The sequence below is a fragment of the Argiope bruennichi genome, chromosome 7, assembly GCF_947563725.1.
Source record: "Argiope bruennichi chromosome 7, qqArgBrue1.1, whole genome shotgun sequence".
Lineage (NCBI taxonomy): Eukaryota > Metazoa > Arthropoda > Arachnida > Araneae > Araneidae > Argiope > Argiope bruennichi.
In genome coordinates, this window is record NC_079157.1 from 27,003,405 (window position 1) to 27,030,778 (window position 27,374).

Sequence of the window (27,374 nt, forward strand, 5' to 3'; positions counted from 1 at the left end):
ATAAAGCATTTATCTGGGGAAAAGCCTGTCAAATATGGAGTGTGACCACCGTGCACTGCTATACAGGCTTCACAACGAGCTTTCATACTGTTTATGAGAGTGTCAATAAATGTTTGGGGCAACAAAGCCCATTCTTCCAAAAGCGCAGCTTTTAACTTTTGGAGGGTATTAGGAGGGAAGTTATGCTGTGCAATGGCTCTTCCGAGACCATCCCAAGCATGTTCAATAGGATTGTGATCCGGAGACCTCGAGGACCAGTCCATACATCGAATATCCTCTTCCTCAGGAAAAACATCAACGATCTGAGCTCTGTGTGGACGCGCATTATCGTCCATAAATATGAAGTCTCGTCCAAAAGCACCCCGGAAAAAACCTCGCATAGGCTTCAAGGATCTCATCTCTATAGAGATGTGCATTGACAGTACCCGCATCGAAGATATGCAGTGGTGTACGACTGCCCAACATTATGCCATCCCAGACAAGAATTTCTCTGCCATCAAATCTGTCGATTTTTTTTATGTAGGAGGGATGATAGCGAGCTCCTCTCCCTCTCCAGATGAAGATTCGAAGAATGTGTGGTAAATCTCGACTCATCACTGAAAAGAACACGCCCCCATTCTTGCTGTGCCCAGTATTAGGCCCCACAAGAACCGGGTTTTTCTGTTGGATGCAGTCAAAGGGATGCATTCAACTGGTCACCGGGCATACAGGGCCCTCTCTGCTAGACGTCTGTATACTGTTTGTCTGGAAATTCTTATTCCAGACGCAGCAGCAAGGTCAAGAGCAAGTTGAGGAGCCGTTGTCAGCCTATGCCGTCGTGCGCTTAATGCCAAATAGAGATCCTGTGCAGGCCAGGCGTCGTTGCTCTGTGACGGCCTTGGCCAGCCTTCCTGGTTACAGTACCACTTGTTTGGAATTGATTCTATAACCTGGATACCACTTTCGGTACAACTTGTAATCACCGAGCCACCTCCGCTTGAGATTGCCCCAATTCAAGCCTGTCGACGGTTCTCCATCTCAATGAATCGTCTAAACGATTATGAGAACTCATTCTCACTGCAAGCATGTTAATTTTTTTGTTTTAATGCAATATTCACAAAATTTCAGACAAAAGTCCCAGATTTCTAAACGGTCTACTTTCAGTAGTTCCTCAAAAACTAATGCTAAATAAAAAAATTTCCCACAACACAGGTTAATATCGTGTTGCTGGTCCTTCACAATATAGAAAATATAATTTGTTTAAATTTTGCTGGTCGTCATTTAGAATTACTTTGAAAAAACCTTTTTGTGACCTTAATTTTGGACATGAGTGTAATTTTGGGACAGAGTATACACCGTAACAAGAAGCACAGAAGCCACTTATTTATCTGCCTTATTCCTCCTTTTACTTTAAATTTTCCTTCCCCTTAAGTGAAGACTGAAGCGATTACAAAATGTTTTTAATTATTAAAAACAGACAGTTTAATTTTCTTTCTCTCTGGAGGAGAAACCGCTGAAAAAACAATCTTCTATATTTCTTAATTCTGAACAGAAACATATTCTGATGATTTTTTTAAAAGTCGTACGATAAGTTACAAAACGTATATCCAAAGATCACCGTGAATATAAATAGGCAGGGAAAATAACAAATTGAGGCAAGTTCTGACGGCTAAAACCATTGATTATAGTTATTTTTAAGTAAGTATTTAGTATCAATCAAATGAAAATACTGTAAATGCCCATCGGTTTATTAAGGATTGATGTTTATAGTTTTTTTGATTGATTGGTAATTCTCTTGATGAGACTACTGCATTAAATAAAATTAATTTATTTAAAAATAATTCAATGTAAAATAAAATATATATACTGATAAAAGTCACGTGAGCTTCAATGTAAGTAAATCAAAATATGCCATGTAAATTGGAAAACTGAACAGTATTCAAAATTGTTTTATATAAGTAAAGAATTATTAAATCTAATGTTTATACTGTCATTCACAAAAGGTTATATTTTCATCTCCAAATGTTATTCTTGAGGTAAGGATATATTTCAAAAAGAATAATTCGATTTTAAATCGCAATAACTTTTTAATGAAGCGCAAGAAAAATCATGGAAAAATTACATATAAACATAAAATATCAAAATCTAATTAAGGTTAGTGTAAGTGATCTTTTGTCCACCAATAGCAGGGTGGATAGCATCCAGACTAATGCAGATTAAATCCGATGATTTCTAGACATTTCACCGTATGATATTTTTTCTAAATTATTTGTCAAATTCCTTGTTTTGTACCTCTCTTACCTATATTCTATGACGTGAAAGAAAGGATAGTAACAGTACTGAATATATTATATTATATTCCACTGATACCAGCAACTTGGCAAAAGTGAAGGAGAAATAGTAGATTGTAGTGGGCATATAGAACATTTGTAATAACACTGATGAAAGTCTGATATTTTGTGAATATTATGCATTTTGTTTCATATTTTTTTCATTTCTTAAAAAAGTTATTAAAATTTCAAACCGAGACATTACTTTTGGAACACCCAAAGGCTTTGTTTCTCTCTCTTTTTAGTTCTTTCGCAAGTAATCAATCATTTACACCCTTTCATATTGGGCTATTATTTGCGCATCTGTGTCAGTTTGACAACGTTTAAATTTTTCTCAAAAATATCAAAAACTATACTTGCATTATTTAAACACAATTCCAGTATTATTATCGTTTATTTCATTCTAGAACCAGATCAAAAATGAAATAATTGATCAAATTAAAAAAATATCCTGATGAATACACTAGGGTATTGACCAATATATTAAATGGTAGTGAATTCGAGAAGATTCCAAAATATTTACGATACTGAATTAGTAAACAAAAGACTTAAAAATGGAAAAATAACAATAAAAAATTCTTCTTGTTTGTTCACGAACAAAAACATATTTTTAAAACAGTTTTTATTATTGCAAATATTATTTTGGAAGCAATTCATTTTTTTTATTGAATAATTATTAAAAATGTAATTGTTGGATAATACTTACAGAATGCGCTTGCATAATTTATTAATATGTTGATAAACAGTAATTATAAGGAGCTATCCTCTCCTTGGCTTTGGATTTACGGTGATCTGATTGACCGAATCGCCTAGAAATTTGAAACAAGAACTATGATAAACGCATCATACCTCCCACATGATCATGTATCCAGTCCTCATTAAGAGTTACGATCCTCATCAGAGTAAGGGTAATTAATTCAGCGTCATTATTATACTCAGTAGCGAAGAGAGAACCTAAAACCATTTCGAAAGCTTTTCATCATTATATCTGAGGGCTCCTCCCTTCCCCTTTGGTAGTATATAGTAGATGAAATTTTTTGCACCAGAATCCACGCAACGTCACATGAACATAAAAGCGAATGACATCTAATAAAACAACTGTGAATTAATTCTCGTTGTGTTAGACCAACTAATCCTTCTTATTTTACCATATGCAAAGTACGGAAAAAGTAAATGCTATGAAATTTTTTTTTTAATCAAAAAAATTTTTAAGAGAAATAAAATTTTTATTTTTCAAAAAATTACTTATTTTATCGAGATTTTTCTATATTTTCTTACTGTTTCTTGAGCGAAACTTTCCGAAAGCAGTAAAGTGAAATTCTTCGAAACAATATTCCCTATTATCTTAGTTCTTAAATGGACAATTATTATCTTATTTCTACGAGTTGTCAAACATTCGCTTTCTCCTCGCTCATTACTTAGTTTTGTGTAATAATTTAAATTTTGTTGTAAACTAGTAGAAATGGTCTCCCCAAAACTTTCGCGCATATTCATCAATTAATGACTCTCCCTCCCTTCCGCACAAAATTGTGTACCTTAGATAAATCTGTGCATGCTTTGCATCGCATTTGCAAACATTAGTTACGATATATTGTTAACATTTTACTAAATCCATCGTGTGATCTTTAGTAATTTTCTTTTCGAAGATTAATCTCTGGTTCGAATTTGTATTTTAGACGCGTTTTTCCAAACCTGTTGAAACCAAAATTTGGCACCTAACAATAGATTTATAGTCACAAAATCGGATACCAAATTTAATATATTTTGGTCATTGCGTTTTTTAATTGATCGCATTTATATACTTGTGAAAGTACAGATCTACAGACAGTCAATGCCTTGACGGATTTGGTTCTAGATGTGATATGGATCGACACATTAGATGTTTTAAAATGTGTATCAAATGTTATCTATATCCATATTATCCTTCTCTTTAGTATTCATCGCGTTAACTTGGTTGCATTTGGACGACCAAACAGATAAATTTCTGATGAATGGAATATGTTCCAAATTTTACAGAAATCCAGAAATTTGGTATAAAGAACATATACCAAATTTCATCCATCTATGTCTGAAAGCTATCGTGTTCACAACAAATATAATTCCAAAATTATGTTTTTCTGACTCAAGAAGTTTTGTAGCTTGAAGATTCACTATAATCTTGAATATGAATATTTTTCAATAATTTTTCATTGCATAACTTCGTATACGAAAAAGTAAAAAGAAAACAACACAGAAATGAAGCTTGCATGAGAGAACGAAGCTATCGAAACTCCTCTCCTTGCAAACAATTATTTCGAAATTTGTTAACAAGAACTCACTCATTGCCACACAACTTTCAAAGTGAAATGAAGCGAAGATAATATTATGCATCCTCTTAATTGCATCAGTGCTCTTTCCATTCATACTTTCGCTATGAAACGGTCAAACGACTCAGCGATTTTCTCATCAATTAACGATTAGTTCTATGTGAGTGATCGTAACCTATATCTTCGCGTTTGAAGAACGAAAAGGAAGGAGCGTTACTGGAGGCCAAGGTCAGTGGAGTTGTTAGAGTACGAATCGTTTTGCCATCTTTCTTTTAACAGTTTAACGACTTCCACTGAACGAATGAAAATGGCAATGAAATCGAACCAGCCAAAAACAATGCCTAATAACCTTGCGGTAAACTGCAAAACAACCGTTTGATTAATAACGAAATCCTTCTTTTTTTTTCGCTTGAAATTTTTATGAACGATATTTCAAATTTGGGTGCGACACGACTCAAGGATATCATTGTCAGTCTTGCCTTCTTTTAGAGTTAATCATTCGAAAATAATGATGTAATTTGCAGTCGACATTTTTTTTACGAGTGGTCAGCGGTGGTAAAGTAGTCACGCTTCGAAAACTTGTGACAAGTCAATTGTCATTTGATTGTAAGCGATCTTGGAAACTTGTTCTATGAAAAATGGACATTTCCAATGAAGTGTTTTTTTTCCCAGCACATCTAAAAGCTACACAATGGAATAGTATGTTTAAATATTTTTTTTAATCCTTCTTTTATTTCATCTGACAGAAGTGATAGAAATTTCCCTGTGCATGAATACTTAATTATTTCCATTTTGGAACGCATGCGATCGAATTTTATAGATCTAGCCGCCTTTGGCTACCAGCTGGTTCTGTAGAATTATTCGCTGTTTTTACTTCCAATTAAATTTCTTAAGCATAATATTTATGATTCTCTCACGAAAATATTGTTAAGCATGAATTTCTGATAAAAATTAAAGCTGTGTTTAGTTTATCCTTAGTTTATTCTCTCTGTGTTTAGTTTATCCTCTTACACTTCTTCTATTCATTATATTTATGAAATATTCTAATGGAATCACACTCCATGATATCATATCCCTTAAAAACATATTTGTACAGATAACATCTATTTGTTAATTTCCCTGGCACTGTAACTTCACTTTCATATTCGCTATGTCAATTACGTAGATTTTAAATAAAATTTTTATTTCTTATCTTTCAAAAATGGTGGAAAAATCTAGCAATTAAGTATTTGTTTGAAACAATAAAAATGGTTCAAATGTTAGCGAAACAATGAAATCTATTGCTGAAAAATGCGAAAAAAGTACTTTTTAAAAATTGACAAAATTACGGAAAATTTTCATCGACTATTAAATTAGTATCATTAAATTATTATAAATTCTTTGAGTGTTAAGATGGTATAAAAATAAACTTTGTGCAATAATATTTTTGAGAGGTACTGCTGAAAAATGACAACTTATTTGTTTAATTTTGACTAACTAAACTAGTAGTTAATAATATAGTGAAAAATAATATTATAATATATATTTAAAAATATTATAAAACTTTTATAAAAATTGGGAAAAATGATTGTTCAAAAAAATTAATTTTGTTGAAAAGCTTATTTTTTTAAATCTTAAAATGGGATAAAATAACGCGTGTATAACAATTTGCCCATAATTTATTAACAATAATATTAAATTTCGAAAAACTTTTAATTAAAAAATATAATTAAAGCCTGAAAAACTTTTTTGTAGTGAACAGCTACTACCCAAGAAGCAATTAATTGCCAAATTTGGTTCTTCTAAATCTAACAGTCTACACTGTAAAGCATTTTAAAAGTTTATTTTAATCATTCCTGTCCAAGGTGTAATTTACAGATAATATCTCAATCTCTAAACATTTTCATATCGATATACTGCTTTTGGAACTCTTTTCCATTCAAATGCAACATAATATGCATATGAAAACAATTGAAACACAAAGGTTTCTTCACATTGGGTAAGATTACATTACATTGGGGAAAAACTAAATTTTAGTTTTTTTTGGAGTATAATCCATGATTTATTAAAACATTATTTTCAATGTTAAATAATACAAGCTTGTAATACTGATCATGCCACCGTAAATGCAATGCAGCTAGAATGCAAATCATCGCTAATTATCCTCTTATTTTTTGAAACCATCATTAAGAAAAAGCTAGATTTTGGTTGTACCTGTTCAAATATCACGCTGCCATTGTTTCGCTGTTGTTGTAATATCGATTCTAATACAATGCGATGCTTTCTAACTTGGTTTGAACATTAAACAATGAATACCGGAACATAAATTTAGATCTAACTGTCTTCAACGAAGATTCTTGCATTTTACTTCAGAAAATATCTAGATTTTAGAGCACGATACTTCGTCGTCACAATATTGATAACTCTTTCGCCAGTTAAAACGATAGCTTCTATCTCAACCGTTTTAAATTTAGCAAGTTATCTCTTAAAAAAATGAATTCAGGTAAGGAAACCACATCCCTGCGTATAAATCACATTTCTCGACATGAATTCAGCCGTATGATTTTCCTTTGTCACTTAATCTCTCAGTTATTCTATCATCACTTGCTTCTGTATACCTTATCCTGTCTATACTAAACTAAATTGTTAGTAGTTGAATTTCCTCTTATTTCTTAATAAACGTAGAAATACCATCATATTTCATTTTTAATTCTATACAAATGAGGCTATTTTGATTTAATTTCTTTAATCAGATTCTAGAGGGCGAGTCTACTTTTGCATCATTTTATCAATTTTGTTACATGTCAAAAACTCACTAATGTAAAGAGCATTAAATATAGAAAATAACTAAACTATCTCATCATAATATATTGCTGAATGCCTTTCTTTAAACTCCGATACATGAAATCAATAATTCAAACAAGTCGGAACATGATGAAATGATATCTGCTTCCTAAATCCTAATGTTATTTGGTCATATTCAAGTGAAGGAAAGTATTTGGAATTCAGCTCCAGCAAATTGTGTTAAACAGATTTGAGGAACTGAATAACTTTTCATCCTATGTTTTCTTAAGAAGCCATTTTGCTGTATACTCAAACAATATGACAGACACGTTCTGTGTTTAGTTTCGTAATACAATGGAAAAACTGAGAACGCAGTTTGAATTTCTTCTTTGAGACAAACCAACGGACCCAATATTCGATACATGTCTACAATTCTGATGTCAAAATGAAGTTAAAAATTTTATTTATTTAGCCGCTAAATAATTGTACTAATACACATACAAACGAAAATAAAAACCGATAGACAGTCCACCCGTAGATGGATTCAGACTAAATATACAATAAGCATATATAAAATTATAATGATAAAATCCAATTTCATTCTTTTTTCTGTTGATGTTTTCAATATGGCTGAACAGACAGGCCTACTATATGTGAATAATTTCGATTCAAATTTGAAACAAATCTACAATATAGGTGTAAAAATACTTATAAACGTTTATTTGTACAGGCTTTTTTGTTTTTCAATTAATGTGTTCACAGATAGAAAGACAAAATTCAAGGAATGTGTTTTTTTTCGAAATGAGACATAAGATCCACTGAAATCTCGAGATCGAAATTTTTGAAAATAGCAATTCTATCTTTCGTTTTCTTTTGTGCACGGGAAAATAACTAATTATCTTCCCATTCGAACTACTTGAAAATTAAAGGCAGTTTCGAGATACGAAAACTCAAAATATTTTTAGTTTAGTAGCTTGATAACAAGCGAATCAAATTTCCTGCAAATTGACCCTTATAAATTTTTAAAAGATGAAGCTCGAAACCCGCCTGTAAGAAATTGATTTACAATTGCATTATTTTTTATCATCAAATTGAGTATTTGCGTCCAGATTCCATCAATATTATATCAACCAATTAGTGCGGTATTGTTCTAATGGAGAGTTGTTAGGTCAAGATTAGCAAGAGATATAGCTAAACATGGCTTATTAAAATATTCTTAAAAACTCTTTTGTAAAGACATGTTTAGTTTGGTTTGGTTTGGTTATATTAACGTCCCGTTTGAAGCAACACTAGGGCTATTTTGGGACGGACCTCGTAATTTTGAACCGCGGTCAGATGACGAGGATGACACCTGAGCTGGCACCCCCCTGTCCACACCACACCACACCAGCGGGAGGAAAGACATGTTTAGTACAACAGTAGACGTAATTCTAAACATGAAATTCATGTTGTTAATCATGAAATTTCATAGTAATATGACAATAAATAAATATATTTAGCATCAAATGTTGACAATCCTTTGTTTCCAAGCAATACTACAGACAACAGACAAAAGAGTTCAAAACTAAATTTGAAGGTGCATCTTCTGGTCATTAGTGCTTGCAAATGAAGGCCAATTTTGGATTCTTGCAGAAAAATAAGGCAGATTTACAAGTAGCTTTTTGGAATGAAAGACAAAGCTTTTATCAGTTTCCAACCAGCTTTCAATTAGTTGCATACATTTCATAGACGCATTTATACCCAAGGCTAAAAATTATTGCTTTAGAATGACATAAACACATTTGATTTCATCACAATCATACAACCCCCCCCCCCCCAAACAAACTTTATAAAATAATTTTCCTTTGTTGAAAATTCTGGCCAAACCCCTTTCTATAATTTATGTAAACACCGACAATTTAAATACTAGTTCCCAGAAGATTGGTCATTTAATTGTGAAATCCGCACTTGTTTATTATAGGTATTACTAAAGAATTTCATTTACATTCACTAATTCATTTTATTCTCGTGCTTATGAAATGTTTTGAGGATCAAGGCCTCCCCTAATAGTTCGTGAAATCTAAAGACCCACCTGTCTGTATATCGTGCTAAAAGAAACAGGAATGAACAAAATACAAGTCAAAATGTGCTTCGAGGCAAAATTTATCGTTTAAATAATGCAACCTTGAAATCTAGAAGATCGTTAAAATGATGTTATCATTAAACACTTTTTTTTCAGTATGGAATTTGAGTTTAATATATTATTTTACGGACAATATTTCAAAAACTCCTAATTACATCCATTTAGCCACAAAACATTTATACGATCAGTATTCAAATTTTGTTCTATGTCTGGACGGAAATTATATAGGGTGTTCATTAATTATTGTCGGGATTTTCGTACCTCATAACTTTCGAATAAAAAATATTACGCACAAACCGATTACGTATTCGTAAATTGCAACTCAAAGAATTTTATTAATGATTTTAAAGTGTAAAGCTTGCACAATTTGCACTTTGTAGGCATTCAGCTGAAGGCGATTATGTATTCGTAAATTACAACTCAAAGAATTTTATTAATGATATTATAAAGATTAATGAATTTGCACATGGCTGCCCTTCGTGGCTCGTAACACATCGAGACGAAATTCGATTTCTCTCAAAGTGTTCACCAGCATTTGTGGAGTAACATTTTGGATCGCAGTAACAATTCTGCGCTTCAGTTCATCAAGGGAGGGCACAGGGGTCTTGTACACAATGTTCTTGACAAACCCCCATAGAAAGAAGTCAAGCCGTGTTATATCTGGTGATCTCGGAGGCCATGGGATTGGTCCACCTCTTCCACACCATCTGTCGGGAAAGTTCTCGTCTAAAAAGTCACGTGCAATCATGCCCCAATGTGGGGGTGCACCATCTTGTTGAAATATCACATCTGGCTGATGTTGCTGCATCTGAGGAACCGCATACATCTTCAGCATGTCAATGTATGTCACGGAGTTTATTGTTGTTTCAGCAAAGAAAAAAGGTCCAATAACTTCAATATGTGATAAAATGCACCAAATATTCACCTTTGGGCTATCTCTTTCCAATTCTCGATAATAGTGCTTGTTCTCCGATCCCCATATTCTACAGTTATGTTTAGTCACTTTTTCTGACACATGAAAAGTGGATTCGTCACTGAAGAACTCTTTCCGAAGATAATTTTCATCATCCTCAATTCGAGTCAAAATTTGTTCAGCGAACTCAAAACGACTCGGTTTATCATTCGGGTGTAAAGCCTGCACAATTTGCACTTTGTAGGCATTCAGATGAAGGCGGTTATGGAGAACCTTCCACATCGTTGTATGCGGCATATGTAACTGCAGAGCTGTTTGTCTCGTTGATTTTCGTGGACTGCGAGTAAACGTTTCTTGGATGCGATCAACATTTTCCTGCGAAGTGCTCGGTCTTCTCGCTCGCTCCCTTTCGGTGAAGAACGCTACCAGTTTCCTGAAATTGTGTTAACCAGCATCTTATAGAATTATCCGAAGGAGGATCTTTCTTGTACATGGTCCTGAAGCGACATTGAGTAGTTATGACTGATTTAGTTTGGAAAAACCACAATACACACATTGCTTTTTCTTGCATGTCGCCATTTTTATTTATGACGTCATAATTACCCAGACTGCAAATGCTCTAAGATAGCATTGTTGCCACATAAAATTCTTTGAGTTGTAATTTACGAATACATAATCGCCTTCAGCTGAATGCCTACAAAGTGCAAACTGTGCAAGAATTGCACTTTAATATCATTAATAAAATTCTTTGAGTTGTAATTTACGAATACGTAATCGGTTTTTGGGTAATATTTTTTATTCGAAAGTTATGAGGTACGAAAACCCCGACAATAATTAATGAACACCCTGTATATTCAATTCATACTACATTGACATCAAATGCACTATCTTAATTAAAATCTGCCAAGATTCGATTAGCATTAATATTTCTAATAAGAATTTAGAATAAAGAATGACTGAAGTATTTATTAAGTAAAGCAATTCTACTTTATTAGTTTGTTGTAATTATATAAAAGATACCTTATATGCAGAATTCTGATCTTGTAATTAAAAAATGATCTTGTAAGTAAGAATAAGACGAGGAATATTTTTAAATTTTGGCTTTATTCTTGAATTTATTTAGCTGCAATTTTCTGTCTTTTCATTTCATTTTTTTATTACTTATTGTAAAAGTATTAGAACTGGTCAAATTTAATGATATAAAACCTTACTAATTAATATCATGCTGATGTATTTTTTATAGTAAACGAAAATTGATTTATTGATTTACTCATTCACATCCATTTATTAAACATTTGATTTATCTTGCCCTCATTCAACATTTTTTTTTTCTGTATTCTAAAAATTCTCGGATGGAGAGATATAACAAAGAGAAAGAGCAGAAAGAGTAATCGTTAACTGACTACTCCGACCCGTACGTAGGCACAGAGATAAAATTGAATAACTGGATCGCCGAAAGACAACACTGGCGGGAACTGTGGTTGAGTCCTAAGAGCCCTCACCGGCCACGGCACAATCCTTCCCTTGGGAATACCCACCTTTTCTGCATTCACCAGGGTGGCCAGCATCAACCACCATACCTTAAGCTTATCCTCATTTTTGAGGTGTCCCCCTCCCTGATGGGAATGCACAGAAAGAGTAAGCGATATAAACAAACTTAGCCTCTATCGAATCTCTAATATTTTGAAAGCCCTTATCGTAATTTGAAGCACATTCCTAAATAGAGTCAATCAATACTCACATGATGGACTTAAAATGCGTCCCACCAATTTATTTTTTAAATTCATAATGCATTTTGGAGAAAGAAAAACTTAAGGCAATGCTTTAGATTTTAGATGTAATTATATTTACTCTGAATCAGTTGAATTTGTCTACGATTCTTTAGTACTAATTTTGATCTTTTGATTTCTTTCTTTTTCTTTCTATATGCCGCGTTTGTATACCATTTTCGGATGTTCAAAAAACAGGAAATGATTTATGATCTCTTATCGTCTCACTCTTCATACCATGTTTACATGCGATTTTTGAATAAAGAGAAAGAATCAACTTCCTTTGGTCTCACATTTTTATTTCTTCATGTAGTGTTTATTTATTACTTTTCGACGAAGAAGAAATAACAAATATAGGAAAAAACGTTCATTTTAAAACAGGAAACTCTAGATTGCAAAAGGGAAAAACCTCGTTGTTAAAAGTTAATTTTAAATCTCATATCTTGATAATTGTCATTCATGAGCTTTTTTTTGTTGCTCATTCATACGAGAAACCAGTTGTCATGGGAACTCTGATCCACACTCATGACAGTATATTAATCATCAAAATACCAAGTATTGTTTATCCTTCGTCTTTGTAAAATATTTCAGTCTCCGTGAAGGAAATTTTTAGTACATCAGAAGAATAAAATTTTGTGGTATTCAAGTTAATAGGCATGTTTAAAACTTAATATATTCTGTATAAAGGTTACAGTGAGGTATTCTTCTCTTTTAGAATATATCACTACCAATCAAATGATCCTCTCTCTTTTTTGAACAGATGTTCAAGGACATACAGGAACGGGTTCATACTTACGAATGATAAAGGGCAGTTGGAAGACGGAGGGCATAAGACTGCCGTTGATGGTCCTCAGGACAAGGAAGGCCGTGAAGTCGGTCATCAAGATGGAAGAGATGGCAGTCATGGCCGTGACTAGAATAACAATGAAAAACACAGGCTTCCGACCGATTCTGCAACAAAAGAAATACATTGAAAGTGAAATTGAGGTGGTAACCTGATTCAGGTTTCTTTTACTTTAGAAAGTATGACATATTGTTAAAGGATGAATCCATTCGTTTAAACGAGGAACGCATTAATCGCATCAATCAATCTTTTAAACTCATATAAGGTTATGCTAATAGTATCACTAAGAAGACAAAAAAGCTATGATTAAGGTTGAAGAATTCATGACTAACGGAAACATCAGTGAACTCTCTTTCTCCCCATATTTTGATTTGTTATGTTGTGAATAGAATCGAGTAAGCTTCTTGATACCCGATATTCGCCCTGGTAGCAGATTCAACCAAAATTTCATGTCATTCATGCTCTCTTCGTAGTGCCCGATTCGACCAAAATTTCATGTCATTCATGCTCTCTTCGTAGTGCCCGATTCGACCAAAATTTCATGTCATTCATGCTCTCTTCGTAGTGCCCGATTCGACCAAAATTTCATGTCATTCATGCTCTCTTCTTAGTGCTCGATTCGACCAAAATTTCATGTCATTCCTGCTCTCTTCTTACTGCCCGATTCGACCAAAATTTGATAATTTTCTTATATTTTCTTCATACTGCTCGACTTGACAGGTACAAAAGAACACAATAACAACAAGACATAAATATCTAGATAAATAAAATTGGACACACAGGTTTAATATCTAAAATACAAATCATTTTCAAATTCTGAACCAAATCTATTTAAAGGTTGGTCGTCTTTCGAATGCATGTGAGCGCAATAATTCATAAGCGCAATGACTTATGTCAATGATATTTAGCATGTGATCTTATAACTACAATTGCAGTTTCGCGTCAAATTTTGTCTTCAATAAAGGGTTTGATTTCGATAAAAAGGTGTCCAAAATGCATATTCCAACAATAGATTTAGTAAAAATGCTACATTCATACCAAGAAATCTATATTTCTTAACGTTCGTCAATGCCATACAAGGCATTCTCTGTTTTTCCCAAAGTCCACAATTTTATGCGGGGTAAGACCTTTATTGGAGAGTATATAAGAAGCTTAGGTTAGCTTAGTTATATTAATGTTCCGTTTTAAAGCAACACTAGGGCTATTATGGGATGTCGTAATTTTGAACCGACGTCCGATGACGAGGTCGGAACCTGAGCTGGCGCCCCCTCTCCAAACTTCCACAACACACCAGCGAGAGGATGTTTGGCCTTGATGGATTTAACGTTCACGAGACCAGCTTACATAACAGTTCTTCGATGGAATCAGGCCTAGAACCCCTCCAGTTTCGAAGCCTAGATCTTACCTCCAGGCCACCGCGGTCCCAGTATACAAGACAATCTAGGAGAGCAACTCTCCCTGGTTTCATCAATGGCCAATTTTAATGGAAGATGTAACATATTTTATTGAATCTGTGGGGATTTGCAGATTGAAACCTCGGATTCGAAGCTCAGTGATTATCCACCTGTTATTCATCAGCATTCAAACTGTAACTTTTTCCTACCCATATATTAGCTGTAACTGTAATTTGTATTAGTGTATATAGAAAAGCCAGTATTGGCAATAACCTTCAATATAATTCCTCATGTTCACATGAAATAAAAATCTTTATTTTAGTTTTCAAATGGCTCGCCTAATCAATTAATTTCATTCACCACAAATTCTATATTGCTTTAATAATAAGTATTACCGATGTTCAGCGATGAGAATTCACTAAGAAATCAAAAGGAAAATAAGATATGAACCATGAAGCTCGCATATTCATTCTAATGTTTTAATTAAAAAAAACACGTCTCCTTATCTTCTATGTATTCACTAACACTTAATTGCATAGTTATATAGATACTTAAAAATAAATGCCAAAACAATATGATTCATATCCATAACATTTTTCAATCCAGCACGGTTACTCGCCGTAAATTTTAAACTGAAATATTCGAGGTGAACAAGTGAAAAACCATGAATTAAATGTTGGCAACTAACCGAAATTATAAAAAGAGGTGAGGCCGAAATAGACAGGATCGTATATATATTTGTGTTTGTTTTGAAACAAGAAATATTAATTACTTTTCTTGCCAACTAGAAAACAGATTATATATATATATATCGAAATATACAGAACCATTTCACCGGATTTCTGGTTTTCTATTTGAAGGTCAAGGGATACAGAATTTTAAAGAAATATTTTCTGCCTAAGTGTTTTTCTTTTTCATTCGAGCGAAAATATTTGATCCTGCACCAAGGTAAAATATACAGCTGGAATCAAATCGATGAATATTATTGAAATTTGAATAATTGGTGACTGACAGCGAAGTATTTAAACGCCCAATTTCTTCTTATTGCCTGTCCACTCGTCAGTCCGGTTGCTTAATATTTTCCTCACGTTCACGTGAATAACTGAACATGAAAGTAAAAACCGGTGGACTCCGCTTCCTGATGAATGATTGGGTCAAATAAAAGTTTCAATTACTGGGTGTTGTTGCTTGTTGACATTCATCTATTAGAAAAAAAAGTACATTTGTAATTATTAGCGAGGTTATTTCCTCTAAAGATAAACAACGATGTGAACTTTAAAGATTTAAAACTCAGACACTCTATTTTGATTTCAACTTTCAGTTTATTTCGAAAGATTTATTCATAATTTTTAAAGCATGTTTTATGTTGTTGCTTTTCTCAGCAGGTGTTTCTTATTCAAGGCTATGATTGACGTTATAACCTCCAACTGTAGATTTTTTCCAAAATATCCCTCCAGCAATTCGTTATTCTATTAAAATGGTTATCTTTCAATAAATCTAATAATAAAATGGTGAAAATAAAAGGAAAAAAAATGTCGAGGTATAATCAAAACAATCGTAGGTTTTGATCCTTTGCTATACTCAGAGAATTGTCTTGGTTTAGGAAATAAGACTCGGGTAGTCACATTTTTATACTTATTATTTGTTGATAATAATGGAGAATGTGTGTGTGGTTCAATGGCGATCTATAGAGCAGACAGCTAACCATAGAATTATCAAATTTATCTCTGATATAGATTTGGACAATTTGTGTGCCTCGGAGCTCTTTTTTTTCTAATTTTTATTTTCTCGTATACGTAGTATAGAGAAAAAGTTAAAAAAAAAAAAATCCACCTTTTGATTTTGTGTAATCTCCCCAAAGTTCGAAGAACACGTTCCTGGAAAACATCTGTCTATTCGTCTGTGACAAAGATCACTCAAAATTAAAATGATCTGCATTCAAAGTTGTTTAAGTGGAGAGATTTATGTATTTTCCATTCAAGATAATAGAAAGAAAATTGGCAAATAGGACAAAGCCGTGAGAGGAACAGTTGAAATGGAAAAGTTTAACAATAATAAGAATTTTTAAATAATTCAAATAATTTGTCATGTATGAGTCTCGCCATCGGTGACTTACTAGTTCTCCCATCATATTAAGTGTAAAATTTGAAAGTAATTTAAAATTTTCATCATTTTGTATTTTATATGAATAATTTGAAATTTAATTTATCCAACGAAGATTTTTCGATTCGACGAACATTTCAGTTCTTCTAAATAAATATCACAAATATAAATATAAATCACAAATAAATTAATATAATTGGTAAAGCAATTTCTGGAATTTTGAAATGGTGTAGAAATATTTTTGGGCAATGTGTTTAAAAGGTGTCCAAAAAAACTCGCCAAAATTTAGCTTAATTTTTAATTAATTAATATTCTAATTTTTTTAAAAAAAATCGCTCCGAATGTATTGATATTTAATATGATAGCTCTAAATCAAACAATTTACTCTCGAAATCACTAACAGACTGACAGACAGATACATTAGTTGTTATTAGTTGAGATAGACAAGAAAAATTCAATACCTCTATGATTGGAATCAATATTAAACAGCATTTATGATAATCACGTATAATCAAAAAATGTTTATAACTCTAAATATTTATCTGAACAAAAACAATTAATTTTTTTTCAATTTAATAATTCATTATCGCTCCCACTCTATTTATGTTATTCTAATGGAAAAAATGGTTCTGAATGTAATTCGAAACAGAACTAAGAAACTAAGCTACAAAACTGAGGACTAAACAGCAAAACAGTTCACAAAAAGTAAGAAAATATTAAATTTAATAAAAATGGGAAGATCACTTTCTCCATTTAAAAATGAGTTTAAAGTGCATGAAAGTGTTTTTAGAGCGAACCAAAAATTTGTTTACAATACTTTATTGTCGGTAAAGAATGAAGAATATCAGGAAAATTTTCGATTTGGTTGAAAAGTTTTCAGGCGGTTTCTGGATGAAATCTTAAGTTTGTTTTTATAACTTTTCCGGTAGTTAAGTAGAAAATTATTTTTCATGCATCATGGCGCATCCATCGTGATGCAGAGAATTTTCCTAAGAGGAAATGTGAATTTTCTCTCTGTATGTTTTTGTTATCATTCCCCAGAGCAGGACTACATTTGTTAGAAGTGGACAAAATATTTATTTATATATCGTTATTTTGTTTCTTAACGATAGGATGTTTGGGGCTCCACCCAATGTCTAGGGAATAATTAAATGGAGGTTTTCCCAAAATTTATCAGCTCTATAACTATTCCATGTAATGCATATGTTTATTAAAAGGGAAGTGATATCACTGACTCTCCGACCTGTCCGAAGGACATGGATAAAAAAAAAAAAAAAAAAAAAAGCTGAATGACCGGACCGTTGCAACAGCAACACTGGCGGGAACTGTGGTTGAGTTCTAAGAGCCATCACCGGCCACGATACAACCATTCCCGAAGGAAGTACGTTCCATCATCGATGGGAGGAGCCAGATACCCCACCTTTTTTGCGTGCCCTCCAGGGTGGCGAGATCCAACCACTATACCGGAAGCCTCTCATCCCCATTTCGAGGTGTACCCCGGTGTTTTTGATTAAAAAGAATATTAGCCTTTTAAGATTTATGTTAACTTCAATTTTCAAGTTTTATTTTTACTTTCTCCTATGCGAAGGACAAAAGAAAAGTACTGCAATCGTCAAAAAATTAACTAATGAAGGGAATGCAATGAAATTTCATGAATAGAATTGTAATAGGAATGCAAAGAAGGGAGAATTGAAGACAGTATCAAAATTCGTCGATGCATGTTGGGCAAGAGATTAAAACGTTGCTTGGTTAAAAATTAATTGGATGAACTTCATATTATATGTAATCCATATGGTACGAGAATTTTTAATTTCTCATATACGAAGTATACAAAGGAAAAGTATGCTAATCATCAAAGGATTTGAACTCATTTGATAAAATTCCAAGTTCCAGACTTCCTCGAGTGAAAAAAAAACATTTTATGAATTATATTCGTAGAATTATCTCTATATATATTATATTATCTATTCGTAGAAACGATAATTCAAAAACGCATTGAGCTAGACAGATGAAATTTGGACTAAGATCTTTACATCAAATTTGTAGATTTCTATTAAATTTTGAATGATATTAATTGAAAAAAAGTCGGTCTATCGAGTTGTCTGAGTATGAGTTAACGCAATAACTATAAAAAGGCAGAGAAATTGATAGATAAAATTTAATACGAGATTTATATCTAAAGTGTAGATACTTATCAAAATTTAAATCTTATTGGTCAAAGGGTTGACCGTCTGTGAGTTTGCTCTTTCACAAGCATGTAAACGCGATAGCTCAAAAACGCAATGGCTTAAATACATGAAATCTGATATATGATTTTGTGGCTACATTTATAATTCTGTCACATTTTGATTTCATTCTACCTGGAAAAAGGCCTTCAAAATAATATTTAATTTTTTTGGTACCTCTGCATTAACTGAATCCAAACAATTAATTGCCGGAAAAAATGCAAAATAGGCTTTTTCGTAATTAATGTTCTCCAATGGCATGTGATTAATAAATCACGAAGAGCATCAATAAGTCTATTAAAAAATATACGATAAGGTTTCTAGGAAACTACTTCTGCAGGTTAAGGCGACACGGTACCTTAAAAATGTTTTTTTAAATTTATTATAATGTTTAAAATTATATTTTACTATTATTTTATGTAAAAATAGTACTCTATATCTCTCCCTTAAAATTTTATTTGAAATAATTTACATTTTTTTTAACAATTTAATTTTTTTTAAAAATGTCGAGCTTTCTTTAAAACTTTAAGGCTTTTTTAAATATGAAGATTTTTCTCCAAATTTTTTTCCAGGTAGCTATTAATATGCTACTAAAAACATAGTAAGGATTTCCCCCTGCCAACAGTATTTAGTTTTTTATAATTTTTTTTATTGTAAGAAACACAAAAAGATATGAAAAATGCCCAAATTTGGATTTTGGACATTTAAAAAAAATACTACAAACTTTAAAGCTAATTCCATACTAGGTTTTATAAAATATATATTTCTGAACATTCACAGAAAATTTCACACCCTTACCCCCATTTTTAAGAAAGCCTTAGGCTTTCGAAATATAGCATATAAGCAAAAACAAAAAAATGGAGAAAAATGCATCTAAATTTTTTATTCATCTAAATCATAAAATAAAATCTATCCAATTTGCCTGTAATTTTTACAAAATATGATTCAAGTTATTCTAAATTGTTTAAAGTTAAAAAATGAAAAAAATATTGAAACAAAAAATATCATATTTGTATATTGACGATATAAAGAAAAACTAATGAAAGATCCCAAATCTTTATTATAACACCTTTAAAAAAATTAATACGCATATCAATATTGATGAAATGTATATTTCTGCTGTTCTGCTTGATCGATGCAGTTGTAACTTTTGAGCATTTACTCCAAATGACACTGTGGAGAGTCTCAAAGGAATTTTGCGTCAAGCACCGAATATATTGCTCTAATAGCTCATTTGATACAAGCCTTTGGTAAATTGGCAATATTTTTGCAAATGAGCTTCTTTTACAGGTGTTTGAATCTGAAAAGTGAGCGTGGCAACATTGTTTACTTTCCTGTCATGCATCAAGAATTTTTCAATAACTTAATAAAAAAATAAAGCTAACTCTCTAAAATTTTGCAGGCACATTTAGAAAGATTCAATTTATTATATGAGCCAATAAAAAAATTTTCGATTTTCCTTTAATGATTTTTTGAGTACCGTGTCATCTTAAAACGAATAAGAAAAATATGCTTAATCAATATGGAAAAAACACTTACCTGTCTGATAATGTTCCATATATAGGGGTACCAAAAATGCTTCCAACATTAGTCAGCGTCATGACGAAACTGGGGTAGTGATCGTCTTTGCACACCATGTTCCACTATATAAAACAAAATTTTTCAAATGTTAGGCATTATTCTTATACTGCTTCTTGTAAATAAAAAGAAATTGTGTCCAGAATCACTAAGAATAAAAATAACCGATAAAAATGTGATCTGAGATTCAGTATTAAATATAAAGCATTACCTAAAATGCTAAAAGTAGTGTTTCATAATGATTAAGAGAAATCCGATTAGATTAACCAAGAAAGAGACGAATTGAACTATCTCAAATAACAACACAGGAATCATGCAAATAAATTGGCTTGTATATCGAACCTTTATAGGGAAGAGTAATGTCGAGTTCAAACATTTTGAGGTTGAACGTTATGATGATTCTCGTTTAATAACTGGTCAATTTAGTATCGATCAATATAATTAGTTTATACTTCAACAAATTTCAACAAAGTTCACGTTTAAACAAATATAAAACAAGTACTTATTTATTTATTTATTTGAATATCTGTACCTTGAAAATGTGACTGAAGTATTAAAAAATTAACCATAATTATTAATTAATGATTTCATTAATTACCAATAAAATATTTAACTGTTATAATGAAATTATAGGAAAATAATTTTAAATAAACATAGTAGTACTAGCTGCCTTTAGCGACCAGCCGGTTCGCCAATCTTAATGTCGTTAAAATTTTAATAATTAAATATTTTATGCAATTCCTACTTTAATAACTTCATCATCAAAATATTTTAAAACTTCAAATTTTGATAGTCATATAATTTACTCATAATATTATAAAGGCCTTCAGTCATAACGTAATATGTATCTCTCTAATTTTCTGTTAGCTCCCGTAGAATTTATGCTTTGAATTAAGTGGAAAGGATGAATCTGCAATTAATATAATAATATTTTTTACTGAAACATAGCATTTTTTTATAATAAGATTACTGAAAACAGAGTCACTGAGCGTTTAAACTTTATGGGCACTAAAGAATATATATATATCTTAATTTATGTAATATCTCAAGAATTTGTTAACAAAATTTTCTCATATTCATCATGAGCAGATCAAATAATTAAAAATGTTTAATTTTAAATGCACCAAACACTAAGAAAATAAAATGAATCGTTTTAAATAATCGGTCGAAAACAGGTTTAAAGAAACTTCTTAAAAAATGATGTACTTAAAACTATAAGCATGTACAAAAAATATATAACTAACATAAATAAAATTTTACAAAAGCATAAAACTAACCTAAAAATAATTTAAATCAAGAATTATCCGTTGATAATATTGTCAACAATCAGAACACAATGCGCATGCGTGAATTTTCAACGCCAGTTACGGTAACGCAAATGCGTGAGTTTTTCTACGCCAGTTGGGGTAACGCTATGCAGATTAGAAATTTTTAATTTCCTTTATTCTGTTTTATTTTAATTCAAAAGTACTTCAGAATGAATCTGAAAGACCGATTCATTAACAATGTTTAGTTTTAAATGCACCAAACATTAAGAAAATAAACAGAATCGTTTGAAATAATCAGCCGAAAAATCTTAAGCCTAGCCTCATTACTGTTGGGAAAAAAACTGAAGCCTTACTCATTTGGCGGTGGGGAAAAGAAAGATTTTTTGGCGGGAAAGTTAGTTTTTAATTAATAAATTTGCAATAAAATAATTTTGCGGCTATAAATTGAGATGTAACCTACCCTATCTTTTAAGTTAGATCAAACTGCACACGGTGTGCAAATTTGATTAAAATCGGTTAAGTAGTTTAGGAGTCCATCGCGGACAAACAACGTGACACGTAATTTATATATATTAAGATTGAAAATTATTATTTTCCCAAGATCTCTCAAACGGAACACAACATAAATGAATAAAAAAAAATCCCATCCATTAGAAATAAATGAATAATCTTTCTTCTTCCAGTTATTTAATAATTACTATTGTTTATCTAATAATAGTTTTAATAATTAAATGTAAACAGTCATTGTACTTCTAATATAATTCATATATTCATATATTTTTTACCAGTCTATTATTGTATTTTTTTTATAAATTTGATTAAATAAAAATCGTAAGTCATTTTTAATGATCAGATTTATGCATGTTGTTATGCCTGTGTATTAGACAATAATTTCATATTACAAGACGACAATGCTAGACCCAATCGGGTTCATAGTTGCAGATTAACTACAACAGTAAATAAATTTGTGGAGCGAGTTGTTGTTTTCTCGAACGAGGTCAGGACAGCAAAAGTAAAAGTTGATTGGTTAGAAAAAAATTCTGGAACATTATTATCCATTAAACATTTATGAAAGAGAATTATACAAAAAATTGAATATGAGGAAATGGCATAAACTTCAATAAATGTAAAAATGAAACCTCCATGCCTTTCTATAAGGGCCCTTGATTTCTTGATGTTTACACCTACCTGCAAGTCATCAACGTTTGATGGGAAAAAGTTTCATACCGTAGCTGATCATCTTTGTAGGCAAAAACTCAAAACATGGAGTGGTCATCTCGATTCATAGCTTGAATTCTATTGAGCATGTTTGAAATGCTTTGAATTTATAGCTTGAATTCTATTGAGCATGTTTGAAATGCTTTGAATTCATAGCTTGAATTCTATTGAGCATGTTTGAAATGCTTTGAATTCATAGCTTGAATTCTATTGAGCATGTTTGAAATGCTTTGAATTCATAGCTTGAATTCTATTGAGCCTGTTTGAAATGCTTTATGGAGATAGTCCGCTGCAATCAATTCTTGACAACTGCCAAATTCAGGACAGCTTTGTAAGAGTAAGCCTCTCTCTTTCTATAGAATTAATAGACTATATAACAGCATCATATGTTACGTGTTATATATATGCCTTAGACCAGGGGTGGCGAACCTTTATGGATCAACGTGCCATTTTTTCTAAAGAAATGTCTAATGAGGCATAGACGTGCCGTCAAATAATTTTGGCCTGTGATTATTGGGAAAATAATAAAACTAAATACTAACATCTCAAAACTGTTTATTTACAAATTACAATACAAAACAAATTTTGCACTGTATAGTAGAAATGTTTAGTTATACGTGCAATTCAAATTAAAGTAGAGTTAATGCGACTTCTGTTGCAGATTAGATGACAATTTGTACAAGGATTGTAAGATGTTCAGAATGCACGCTGAATTGGAGTCATCTGCCAAACGGTTTCTAATTGAGTCTTTAATGTTATTCCTCTCTGAAAATGACTCGCAGGAATAGATGAAAATATGCTTAAAACAGAATGAGCCAGCTTCTTCAAACAGTTAAATGTTTGAATCGAATTCCATGTTTCCAAAATTTCGTTACTGTGATTTTTATTTATGTTGCTTGTTAACCTTTCTGTTTCAATCAATTCCTACTTTTTCCTGGTTTCAATAAATTTTTGAATCCACATTGAACTAGACTGGAAATCAATCAGTTGCATTTCAAATTCTTCGATTTCCAACCAATCAAATTGAGACAAATTCAGTTTATCAATTGAAGTCACATACAAGCCGAAAAATGCAAACCGTTTTAAACTGCGGCGTGCACAAAATATTATGTCGCGTGTCATGTTACTGGTTCGCCATCCCTGCCTTAGACAGTTATACTCCGTATTAAAAATATGTTTTCTATACCTAACCGAAACAATTAATTTGTCAATACCATTGCAAGTGTTGGCTTCTAAAAACAAATAATCCTGTTTGCTTATATGTTTTCATGTAGGGTGTAACGTAACAGACCTCCACGCGGTGCACCCAGGTTAACACTAAATTTGCTACGACGTTGCCTACTTCCGTGTGTCTCTTAAATTTTACTGAAAATTTTTGCAAGACGTATAAAGTTTTAATACTGTTTCAGTAGAATGCTGACGGCCTCTCACATGAAAAAAGGGCTCATCTCCTAACTTGTATTGACTTGGGCTTTGTGACTCTCCCTTATGTCTTCTGCGCGAACAACATTAAATTTTTGATGTTACTCACCTTGACTCGTGCTCTGCACTTGCGGTTTTAAACTGTAAAGTTCAGAAATATTGGAAGGCTAGAAATCTAATGGTATCATAGCCAATCTTCTGGGCCTTTGAAATAAATAAATAAATAAATGTTTTCATATTACTTTGAACTTCTTGCTCACTCATTTCAGTTTCATCAAAATCAATGCATGACTTTTTGAGCTACCGCTATATTTTCTCTCTTTCCTTAATTTACAAAAATCAGGCTATTTAAACAAGTAATGATCATTTACGATCATACATTCTAAAGAAATGAATGCAATTAAAATTAAGAAGCCTAAAATTGCAGGAAACTGTGGATGAGAATTATATGAAAATGCTATTTTTTTTTTCACAAATCGTACTGAAATTTTATTCTTACTGCATGCTAAATATGTATTTATATTATATTTCTACATAATAAATGTATATGGTTCAGAATTTCCTTAATTTGCAACGTCATCAAAAAGTAATCCTTCATAGCAGTGGAAAAGTTTTTAAAATGAAATTTAACTAATTTCATTCTCAATGTGGCAACATATGAGCAATTGTACAGAAAATTTCTGAAGGTGTGGCTATGTTAGTTCAAACAAACAATCTAAGTTGAAAAAAATAAACTCATTTACTTGACGTTGAACATTTTAGAATGTTTTTCTCATTGAAAGCAAGATTAATCGTTTCAGCAACTGGATCAGTGACAACAACTGCAAGGTAAGGAAACTGTAGAAGGTCAATGCGTGCGATTATTTTTTGATTTCTTTTTTGTAAATACAGTGGAATTTGGATAATTAGAATTCAGCAGACACTATAAGCATTCAATTTATCCAGAAGTTCGAATTAAGATAAATAGACTCTGAATTCGAAGTTCGAATTAGGCTCTAGAATGAATTCAACAAGCAATATTAAACTAAAATTGATGATAATTTTCCGCAGCTTATGCGACTTTGGTCATCCACATTTAAGATAAACCAGCGGAAATGGTCACCACAAAACTTTCTGGCATACTTTCTAATAAAGGGGTTATCCAAGAAAACGTCTTGCATAGCATTGGTGAACAATAGTTACGAAATGTTAATCTTTGGTGTGAATTTAACATTTTTACTGAATCTATCGTGTCATTCAAGGCGAGTTACGATTGCCTACGATTGTTTTTATGTCGCTTGTTTCCAAAGGGTAAAAAAATTGACACAAAACTACACTTGTAGTCACAAAATCAGATACCAAATTTGATATATTTACGACGAAAATTTTACTATAGTTTTTACCTATTTCTGAAAATACAGACCGATAGACGGTGAACTCTTTGCTAGATTTGGTTCAGATTTTTATAGGTATTAATACTATAGATGTTAAATATGTGAACACAATTTTATCCATCTAGCTCTTTTCGTTTTGTAGTTATCGTGTTAAATTATATTCAAACAGCTGGACAGACAGGTTTACTTTTCAAGGATTTAGCTAAAAATATGACAGAAATATAGACATTTTATGTAAAGATCATATACCAAATTTCAACCGTTCAGCTCAAAGCGTTTCTGAGTTAACTTTGTCACAGACAGACGGACGGACATTTTCCAAAAATGTGCTTTTCGATCTCAGGGAGGTCTAAAACATGGGGATTCGTCATAATCTCGTGTTCGAAGTTTTTGATGATTACTATACTTTCTCTATATTACGCATGCAAGAAAGTAAAAAAGAAACGAAGCTTATGTTTTGTTTGCAGTAAATCACAATAATGTATTTTTTATTTTAAAGAAAAATTACACGTGGATTGATTGAATTTTCTAATTTCATATACAATTTATTAAATCCATTTGAACGAAATTAGCATTGAAAAATATAATTCCGACTTAAGCCTAGTTGAAGCAGAACTCAATTTAAGTCGGGAAGACTGTATTTTCCAAAATAAATTATTCAAGTCTAACAACGTAAGAATAATATAATTTACTATATAAAATAATAATTATAATTAAAAATTTATAATAATTATAATATTTTCAAAATAATATATATAAATAAGCAAGTAATTACGATAAAAAGATAGTTTGCAATATTTTGAATACAATAATCTCTATTAATAATAAAAAAGGTTGTTTGTGTCTATTTATGTATTAGCATTCTACAGGATAGATCGCTTTATATAGAACTATTTAATTGGAAATAGATAAATTTTGGAAAATGAAAATTTAAATCTTGGAACATTTGTTTTAAAGATTTATTAGAGTTTTAATTATTTAGAAATTAAGTGAGATATAGCTTTTTTCTTGATAACTCTTGAAAATATTGCTACGCAAAACCGATTTTTGCAGTATTTTAATATTCTAAATATTATCATCGTAAAAATAACAATTTAATTGTCGCCTAATTATTTTCCCTGAATTTCGGCCATATTTTTATTACTTTTTTTTACACAATATCTACAAAAGATTTAATTATTGCTGCGAAATTAAAATCATTTTTATTACTTCATCTTCCCTATGATTGAAAGTGAAAGAGAAAAAAAAAGTTATATTAACTGTCCGCATTGTATGCACGAAGGATCAGAAAGGGGAATTACATTACAGGGAAAACAACGAGTAATTTGAGATAGATTACTAAGACCCGTAAGTTCTCATGATGGCATGAGATTCGATTCTATCTGGATGGTTCACATATAAAATAATTAGGAAAGGTGCAAGACTATTAAAATAATACGGCTTTTATGCCTGTTATAATATGATGCTTCAAAATACTTTGTTGAGATAATCATGAACGTCAAGTTATGAATAAGAGATTTAACTCTAATTAAACGTAATTAATGTTCTCGGCGTATTGACTGATCGCTTAAGATCGCTTAAGATCAATTCAAATTTAACATGTACAGTGCTAAAAAAAGTGTGAAATACGTTATATTACTGTATACATTGTACAGCACTAGGTTTAGGTGGGAATTAAGAACCTTAAAAATTATTATTTATTTTTTTATAAGTTTTTTTAATTAATGTATCTGTTAATTTCAATTAAATACTTATGATTAATGAGGT

General features: G+C 31.5%; 1 protein-coding gene across 1 annotated transcript in view; it reads right to left on the reverse strand.

Annotated features, from left to right (window-relative positions):
* LOC129976750 (carcinine transporter-like) overlaps window positions 1-27,374 on the reverse strand; it is a 53,231-nt gene that overhangs the window by 20,287 nt on the left and 5,570 nt on the right. Inside the window, exons 2-3 of the mRNA XM_056090481.1 lie at window positions 20,288-20,391; window positions 12,979-13,133 (exon numbers count right to left, since the gene is read on the reverse strand). Coding sequence (XP_055946456.1) covers window positions 12,979-13,133; window positions 20,288-20,391 — 259 coding nt within the window. The remainder of the gene's footprint in view (window positions 1-12,978; window positions 13,134-20,287; window positions 20,392-27,374) is intronic.